At 43.2% G+C, this 9,577-nt stretch overlaps 1 protein-coding gene across 1 annotated transcript in view; it reads left to right on the top strand.

The window, feature by feature from the left end:
• Positions 1-9,577, top strand: part of LOC148519646 (dynein axonemal heavy chain 5-like) — a 449,515-nt gene that overhangs the window by 419,159 nt on the left and 20,779 nt on the right. The window contains exon 75 of the mRNA XM_088476296.1: positions 4,332-4,553. Within this exon, the coding sequence (XP_088332422.1) occupies positions 4,332-4,553 (222 nt within the window). The remainder of the gene's footprint in view (positions 1-4,331; positions 4,554-9,577) is intronic.

Raw genomic sequence — 9,577 nt, 5'->3', positions numbered from 1 at the left:
GTTAGAATTCACAGGCTTCAGGGCCGGCTCCAGGGGTCGGAGCACACTGTGCCAGCCTTTGAGGAGGCGCCCTTACATCGCGCACGGCGCATAACTTGGGGGCGTGGCTTAATTACCATAGGCCACACCCCCTATGTGACGTTATTTGAAGGTGTGCCCGCATGGCACGCCTCCAAATAACGTCAGGCTGGGGGTAAAGCCCAGCACTCCATCACTGGTTGGGCTTCCCGCAGCCCTCTCCCATCAGTGAATGGTTGCCGCATGCGCATCTATTCACACTCCGGGGGTCTGGCACCGCCGCACAGCTGCGGTGGTGGGGGTCCCCAGCCTCCCGATTTGACCACTCGTGGGCCACTTTGGCCCACGGGTGGAACAGCGGGACACTACTATCTCGCTGAAATTGGGATGCTGGAGAGGGGTGCGCCCTGTACGGGTGGCACCCCTGTGCGACCGCACTGGTCGAACACCCCTAGAGCTGGCCCTGACAGGCTTCCATTGTTTTAGCAAATGGCTCCATTGATAAGATACTGGCTGCCAAGTATGAGGTGATAGATTCGAATCCCAGGAATTACTGTATTTTAAATTAAGGAGAATGTGAAGTAGCTTTAAATAAACATAGAAACCTAGAAACATAAAATTTGATGGCAGATAAGAACCACTTGTCCCATCTAGTCTGCCCCATTTTTAAACATATTGTTACCTCAACCCTTATTGATCCTTACTTCTTCTGAAGGATATCCTTGTGTCTATCCCATTCATGTTTAAATTGCTCTACTGTTTTAGCCTCTACCACCTCTGATGGGAGGCTATTCCATTTATCCACTACCCTTTCTGTGAAGTAATTTTTCCTCAAATTTCCCCTGAACCTACCACCCTCCAGTTTCAGATCATGTCCTCTTGTTCTAATACTTCTCTTTCTTTGAAGAATGTCTCCTTCCTTTACCTTGTTAAAACCCTTTATATATTTGAACGTTTTTATCATGTCCCCCCTTTCCCTTCTCTGCTCCAAACTATACATATTAAGATCTTTTAGTCATTCCTGGTACGGTTTGTGGTGTAGACCTTGCACCATTTTAGTTGCCCTTCTTTGTACAGTCTCTAATGTAATAATATCCTTCTGGAGATATGACCTCCAGAACTGAACACAGTATTCGAGATGAGAATGTAGCAATGACCTATACAGTGGTATTATCACTTCTTTCTTTCTGTTACTGATTCCTCTCCCTATGCAACCAAGCATCTGACTTGCCTTCCTCATTGCTTTGTTACAATGCTTGCTTGCCTTTAAGTCACCTGAAATAGTGATTCCTAGATCTCTTTCCTCTTCAGTAGTTTCCAGTATAGTGCCAATAATACTATATTTAGCCTTTGGATTTTTGAGACCCAAGTGCATGATCTTGCATTTTTTGGCATTAAACTGTAGTTGCCACATCCTTGACCATTCCTCTAGTCTACCTATATCATCAATCATTTGTTTTACCCCTCCTGGTGTGTCTACCCTGTTGCATACCTTTGTGTCATTTGCAAAAAGGCAGAGTTTCCATTCAATACCATTTGTAATGTCACAAATAAAGATATTAAAAAGCACTGGTCCAAGTACAGATCCCTAATGTACTCCACTGGTAACATTTCCCTCTTGAGACTGCACTCCGTTTACTACAACTCTCGGTTTCCTATCTTGCAGCCATGATCTTATCCATTCAACTATCTTTTTATCCAATCCCATGCTTTCTATTTAACAGTCTGCAATGTGGAACAGTGTCAAAAGCCTTACTAAAGCCTAGATAAGCTATATCTATGGCCCCCCCATAATCTATTTCCTTAGTCACCCAGTCAAAAAAGTCAATAAGATTTGTTTGACATGTAAATCCATGCTGTTTAGGATCCTGCAAATTGCTGGATTTCAGATAATCTACGACTCTTTGTTTTAAGAGTGTTTCCATCAATTTCCCTACTACTGATGTAAGGCTCACTGGTCGGTAGTTGCTTGCCTCTTCCTTGCTTCCACTTTTGTGCAGTGGGACAACGTTTGCTCTTTTCCCGTCCTCTGGAATTACTCCAGTAGTTAGTGACTGGTTGAATAATTCTGTTGATTGTGTTACCAGCACCCCTTTAAGCTCTTTTAGTATCCTTGGATGTATCCCATCTGGCCCCATTGATTTATCCAATTTCAGTTTTGAGACTTCTGATAGGATCTTCTCCTCTGTAAATGTGCTTGTTCCTACCTAATTTTTTTGATTACACCTACAACTTAACTGTGGCCCCTTTCCCTCTCTCTCAGTAGTGAATACTGACCGAAAATAATTATTAAGATGATCAGCTATTACATTGACTCCCTCTTTCTGTCTTTAGTCTTTTTATTCCACCTTTTGTTTTTCTCCTTTCGGTTATATACTTAAAAAAAAGTTTTGCTCCCTTTACCCACTGACTGTGCCATTTTCTCTTCAGCTTTTGCCTTTGCACATCTGATTACTTTCTTAGCCTCTTTCTGTTATACAAGATACACCTCTTTGTCTTCATTATTTTGCGTCTGCTTATTTTTCCTAAAGGCCATCTTTTTTGCTTTCACAATTCTTGCTACCTCTTTCCCAAACAACACTGGCTTCCTTTTCCTTCTGGTTTTCCTAATCCTTTTGATACAAAGGTCTGTTGCCTTTAATATTGCACTTTTTAAATGTTCCCACCTCTCCTGCACTCCTTTCAAGTTCCTCCACTCTGCCAAAGATTCGCTTACACATCTTCCCATCCCTGCAAAATCAGCCTTCCTAAAATCTAAAACCTTTGTTTTTGTATGGGGTGAGTCAGCACCTGTCTTTATTCTGAACCATACTGCTTGATGATCACTGGATGCCAGGTTTTCACCCACTTTTACATCAGATATTCTGTCTCCATTTGTAAGTATTAAGTCTAATGTTGCGTCTTTCCGAGTGGGCTCCCTCACCAATTGCTGGAGGGAGGCTCCCTGCAATTAATTCAAGATGTCCCTACTTCTAGTGGAACTTGCCACAGACAGTAGTTTATATCGGGCAGATTAAAATTTCCCATGATTATAATCTCTCCTTTTAATGCCATTTTAGTGATGTCCTGCAATAGTTTGTCCAGTTGCTCTTCCTGACCTGGTGGTCTGTAGATCACCGCAATACGAAGAATCACTTTCTCCCCTGTTTCTATAGTCACCCAAAAGGTATTACTTAGTATTTATGCTTTCCTTGACATACATTGCTACTCCTCCTCCTATTTTTCCCATTCTGTCCTTCCTAAATAAAGTATATCCCGGTATAGCTATGTCCCAGTCATGATTTTCATTGCACCATGACTCCGTAATAGCCACAATATCCATAATAGAATTAACAGGCTTCCATTGTAGGAGCAAATGGTTCCATTGGTAAGATGTCTCACTGACAAGTGTGAGGTGATAGGTTTGAATCCCAGCTATGACAGTATTTTGAAATGTGTTAAATTAAGGAGGATATGACTGAAGGTGCTTGAGGTCAGAAGGGGAGGTGGCCCAGACAGCCGAGGTGACGGGGAATGGGTGGAGATGTGATCACTCAGATGCAGTCAAGAGATGACGGGACTCACAGAGCAGGAAACTACATGGCCGGCGGAGCGGGGAAGGCACCTCCCTGCAATGCATACCCTGTTTACCACATTGAGCCGCCCCTGGCGGCACCGCTTGCACATCCCTAGTACTGTACTACATGTTATTGTGTTGGAAGTGGTAACCTGTCTGGGGTTGATGTAACAAACAGTGAAAAGAGTGGAGAAGTTGTCCTTAGCAACCAATCAGCACTGAGGTAGCATGTATTAAGAACATTCTGTAAAATGATAGGTAGAAGCTATTTGATTGCTACGGTCAACTTTTCCACTGGATCACTTCTCCACTCATTCACCCCCATGTTAGGATAAGTCTGCATGTGACAGGGGCAAGATAAGGAGAGGCAGTGGTCTCCAACCACAGTAATAAAATTACTCTGTTATAAAACAGATGCATAAGAATATTTCATCAAATCCCCTATCAAAATTAAGTTTACATTTCCATTTACATAGCCTGTTATTTGGGCAGGGGGTAGCCTTTACTTTGAGGGTGTGTCCATGTTCCATTGCAAATATTGGGCCCCCTCTTTAGAAGCTGTGCCTGAGCACCGATGCACTGGATGTGACCACTCCATTTTAGGTGCCTGACAAGCACCTACTTGGCAGATTTTCTTAAGCCCAGATACTGCAAACCAGCCCTCTTCTCTCATCGCCCCTGAGTGTGATGTAAAAGTTTGCTATAGTAGCAACTTAATTGCCTTATTCAGTTAAACTATAATATTATTTCTTAATAGGGCTTTCTGACTGCCATGAGACAGGAAACCACACGCATGAATCTTTCAAAAGGCTGGGCTCTAGATAGCGTCATTTTACATAATGATGTCACCAAGATGATGAAAGAAGATGTAAATGCTCCTCCCCCAGCTGACATTGGTGGTGTCTACATCTATGGGCTATTTCTGGATGGTGCTGGCTGGGACCGAAGAAACACAAAACTCATGGAAGCACAACCAAAGGTACCTTATTATAATAATGGTAATAGTGTTTCATAGATGGAAAGAAAGTAAGAGATTAGGGGGTACATTTGCTAAAAATCGAGATAGGTCGAGATGACCATTTCGGGTGATTTATTAATTTTCTCTCATCTCACTCGTAAAACTCGGGTGAGATAGCAATCTCGAATCAAATCACCATCAGGACAAATCGGAAGTACTTTTCACCTAAAACATACATCTCTCAAATTTACCAAGAATCGGGATGACAAGCTTGGGTGAGAGAGGAGCAAACTCTTTGCCAAAATCACTTTTCAATCTCTCAAACCCCTGAGCTGCGAAATGGTCAGAAACATACACAAATTATTGTGATTTGTGTATGTTTCTTTGTGTAAATGGTTAAAATAGGGTTAATTTTTTTTTTTTTTAAATTATGTGAGGTCCCCCCCAAAAGACTAACCAGCCCCGGACTTGCCAGCCAGTCCTGGTTCTTAAAATTACAGGGAAAAAAATGTGTAGGGTTCCACCGTAATTTAGGAACCAGCACCAGGCAGCAGGGCCACACCTGGTTTTAAATATAGGGAGAAAAAAAATGGCGTGAGGCTCCCCGTATATTTAAAGCCAGCTCCAGACCCTTTCTAGCGGGGGAATGATGCCACAGCCACGGCTCCCCATCAGTCCTGACTGCTAGTCAGACCAGGCCAGGGATCCCTGGGGAGTTGGGGACCCTCCAATAAACGGGTCCCCCTCTACAGGGCACCCCTGGCCTAGGCTGATAGCTTGGGGCTATCCCTAGCCACCCCTGGGCGGTGGGTGGTGGGTTGATAGTGTTTGTAGTGTTAAAAATAGAATTATCAACATTGTCTTTACAGTGGAACCACAGGTCCCAGCAATCCTCCCCCGCATGCTGGTACTTGGAGAACCACAAGTACCAGCATGTGGGGCATTAAGGGCCCGCTGGTACGTGTAGTTCACCTGTAAAGAAATGTGTGGGGCCATATTTGGATTACTGCGGAGAACATCGTGGGACAAAAGGTGAGTATTGGATCTTTTTTTTACAGGTACTTCCATTGGATACTTTAAGTTGAGAAGGGGACGTGAACATCTGGCAGCAGGTGAGTATATGTGTGTGTGTGTGTGTGTATGTATGTGATAAATCTTTATTTTCATGGTGTGTGTCTTTTTTTAGGCACCTCCAGGGTGGAGGTGGGGGTTAGGCACCCCTAAGGGAGGGTTAGGGGCGGGAGAGGGGAGGATTAGCTTTACTTACCTCCGCTGTCTGCATTTCACCCTTTTGGGCTCACATTGTCCGGACTTGAACCGGCGGCTTTACAATCCCATTCCGGTATAAGCCTTTTTTACAAGTTAAATTGTGGTATTTATTCACCATAATAACAGTTCTGTTATTGCCATTTTCAGGATGCCAATAATAAATAAAAATCATTATAAAAAGAGCTTTTTTTATTAACATTTTTATTTTAAATTCAATAATATTTAATATTAAAATAAATAAATTAAGTACATTCTAATACTTTTTTCCCCATTACTGCAATTAAAGCCCACAATTGTACTTTATGTTCCACTATCCACATACATGCCAGCAAGCTAGATATAGCATGATTACAACTGCCCAGACTGGCCTGGTGAACGATGAAGCTACATACACAAACGATTTTGTTACCAACGATTTTATGAACGATTTTCTGTCAGATTATCTGTCAGATTTTTTTAAAGTGTAATGAACGATTTTTTTGAACTACAAACGATTTTTGCATATTCCCTTAATGAAAATCGTTCAGTTGACAAGTCTGACTGAACTACAAACTACAAACTACAAACGTGAACGCGCATGAACGATAATCGTTCATCATTTGACTCAGAAAGTGAACGATTTTTTCAAACGATTATCGTTAAACGATAATCGTTCAAAAAATCATTGTGTGTGTATGCAGCTTGAGTATTTCTACAAGTTTTTTCATAAATAATGTCAATATCTAATGATTTTCTTGCCATGAAAAACCTAACAGACATATTGCCACAATGAAGCTTTTAATAATATCCATTTGTTACAGATATTGCCAGCTTGCATGTCCCAAAGAGTTTAACAGGGAAAACCATTAATTTCAGGTTTCAAATAAATCGATCCCCTTAGAATTCCAAATAAAAATCTCATGGTCACTTTTTAATGGGTTAGGTACTTAACACGACACTGATAATGCCAGTGGTCAGAATCCCGGCACCATAATCCTGATGGTGGAAATCCTGATGCATGCAGGTAAGTATTCTAATCCTTCCCCTAACCCTACCTCCAACTCACCTTTCTCGCAGCCTATAGCTGGCCACACGTCTAAAGATTATCTGTCCAATCAGCCAACTAGTTGATTGGTTGGAATGAAAATCTGGTAAGGTATGAAAGCAAATGACAATTAGCAATTTGCTCCCAGACGCCGGAAAATGGACAAAAACTGTTGTTTGAGCAAATTGTTTGGATCAAACATTTAACAAACTTGTTTGAATGACCATTTTCATCTGTTTTCTGGCATTTAGGAGCAAATTGCTGATCATCATTTACTCCCATACATTACCAGATTTTCATTCCAACCAATCAACTAGTTGGCTGGTTGAACAGATAATCTTTAGATGTGTGGCCAGCTTAACACTCTCATCCTGCAGCCTAACCCTAACCATCCCTTCTCCCACAGCCTGACCCTAACCTTCCCGCTAGTGCATAACCCTGACCCCTAACCCTATTACTCACTTTTGGGATTGCAGCCATCGGAATTCTGACTGACGTGCGCAAGTGGGCGTCTTAAGACCGGCTGGTGGGCATCTGCATACAAAATGCGATCGCACGCCAAGACATAGCAGGCGTGCTAATGCCTTGCCGTGCGATTGCCTGCCTTCCCAACTTTGCATACGCATCGTGCGAGCGAACGCATCTAGCGAGTGGGTCTGAATGTGGTCCATAGCTCGATACATTTCACACGGTTGAGTAGTCCAACCATTCACATTGGTATTTAATTTCCATATAGTTTCTTCTGCGGGGTCCATAGGGATCCACAGGGATACCATGAGGAAATTATGGTTGAAAGACCAGGCACCAAACAGTTAAAGCTTCTGCTCCCAGAATGCCCCAGGTCCTTCCCCATATATACCCCGCCCCTAGCCATAGGACTTCAGTTGTTTGTTTGGTGCGGCAAGATCAAGACCCACCTTTGTAACAGGGGACTGCTCTGGCAGTCCTAAGATTTTATTTTATATTTTATTTTATTTTATTATGTTTGAGTCAGCAATACTCAGCATCTGTATTGAGACGCAGATACTGCGACTCCATCTACCTTCGCTGGTCCGCAACATCAGTAATTGTGCTAGTGATTTCGGTGGGTAGCGGCTGAGCTTAGCTAGCAGCAATGCTTGCGACCTGGACTGCCCCGGATGTTCGGAGATGTCAGGTAAGGCGATTCCTCGCTTACGAGGAATCGCGAGCGGCAGTCCTTGCTTTTGGTGTCAGAGACGCACCAGAATCCGCTGCTGTCAGGGCCCGGGATTGTCCGCGTCCTCACTACACCAGCCTGGGCCTTATCATCTGATGCCGGGTATCAGCAGCAGACACTTCTGCTGCCACGAGGCCAGCATACCCAGCTGGTTAACGCAGCCTATGGGAGGTATGCGCTCCACTGGCAGCTCCTCCCCCAACCCAGACGCAGTCCCTACGAAGGGTTTTGCACATCTGGGTTGCTCCCCCTACCCTCCACGTGTATGAGATGCTCACGGTCCATGCTCAGTGCGCCCTGTAGCTGTGGTCTCAGGAGGATTTGGGTCAGTCTCCCTGTATACCTCTCCCTGGGTTAAGGTATATGGTGCTCTATGTCCTACCATTCCTTTGCATTGCTGTAGTTGATTTAGGGCTGATTGTAATTATATTACATATGCATTGTATGTGACTGTTTGCTAGCTGCTGATTGACACTGTCTTTTATTTCTGTCTGTCGATTATAACTATCACTGTTTTTCTCTCCATCCTTTTTGGGTGGAGGTTTCTTTCTGAGTTCTTCACGTTCAATTAAGTTTTTATGAAGGCTGTCTAATAACAATGCAATTATTGTCTTTATTGACCGTGTCAAAAGATAAAGGGAAACAGGAGGGGGAGCAGCCTGTGCTGGTTCCATGTAAGTCATGTACAGCTTATGTGTTCTCTCAGGACGTAAAGGATGGTTTGTGTGTTGTCTGTTATAAAGAGTCACCTCACCAGTCCAATTTACCTGTCCCTGGACAAGAACCATCTTTCCTCTAGTCAGAGTATGGCACAATCTGATATTGATAACAGACCGGTAGTGACCAAAGTTATCTTTTTATCAGTCTGCCCAACATATGGATTCAGACACATCATCAGGGGAATCATGATGCACAGGGTTCCTCTCCAGGATCTAGCTCTGGGGAGGAGGATCATCCATCCATAGTGGATGTTTCTTCTTTGGTGAGGGCGGTTAAATCAGTTCTAGATATTCAGGATGATGAACCAGCTCATAGTAAGAAGGCTCCAATGTTTAATCACCACCGGAAGGTGGTCAAAACGGAGTTCCCTGTATCTGAACAGCTTACAGAGCTTATCGAGGAGGCATGTGAATAAAAGAATAACATCATTGTATCCATTCCCACCTTCTGTATGTACTAAATGAGCATACACAGTAGGAGGTATTTGCCATGTCACACATTTAGGGCCGTATACAATTAGCGGCGAAAAGCCGGTTTTGAAAAAAAGTTTGGCCAGTGACATAATTTCGCCAGTGGAAACTTATCACTGTATTCAATTGCGGCGACTTTTCGCTGGCGCGGAAACGCAATGCAATGTACCCGCCAAAAAAGTTTCGCCTATGAATAGCTGTCGAAAAAAGTGCAGAATTGCGGTTATGAGGTGCGGAGGTTTGGAAACAACCCTGCACCCTTAGGACAGGTCCCCAAAGGTAAACTGTGTAAAAAAAATCCTCAAAAAATTAAAAGAACACCCCAAAAATTTACTTTGAAAAAGGGGGCGAAAAAGTACAAAGT

The sequence above is a fragment of the Taudactylus pleione genome, unplaced genomic scaffold, assembly GCF_031769625.1.
Source record: "Taudactylus pleione unplaced genomic scaffold, aTauple2 ptg000186l, whole genome shotgun sequence".
Lineage (NCBI taxonomy): Eukaryota > Metazoa > Chordata > Amphibia > Anura > Myobatrachidae > Taudactylus > Taudactylus pleione.
This window is presented reverse-complemented; position numbering and strand designations above follow the sequence as displayed.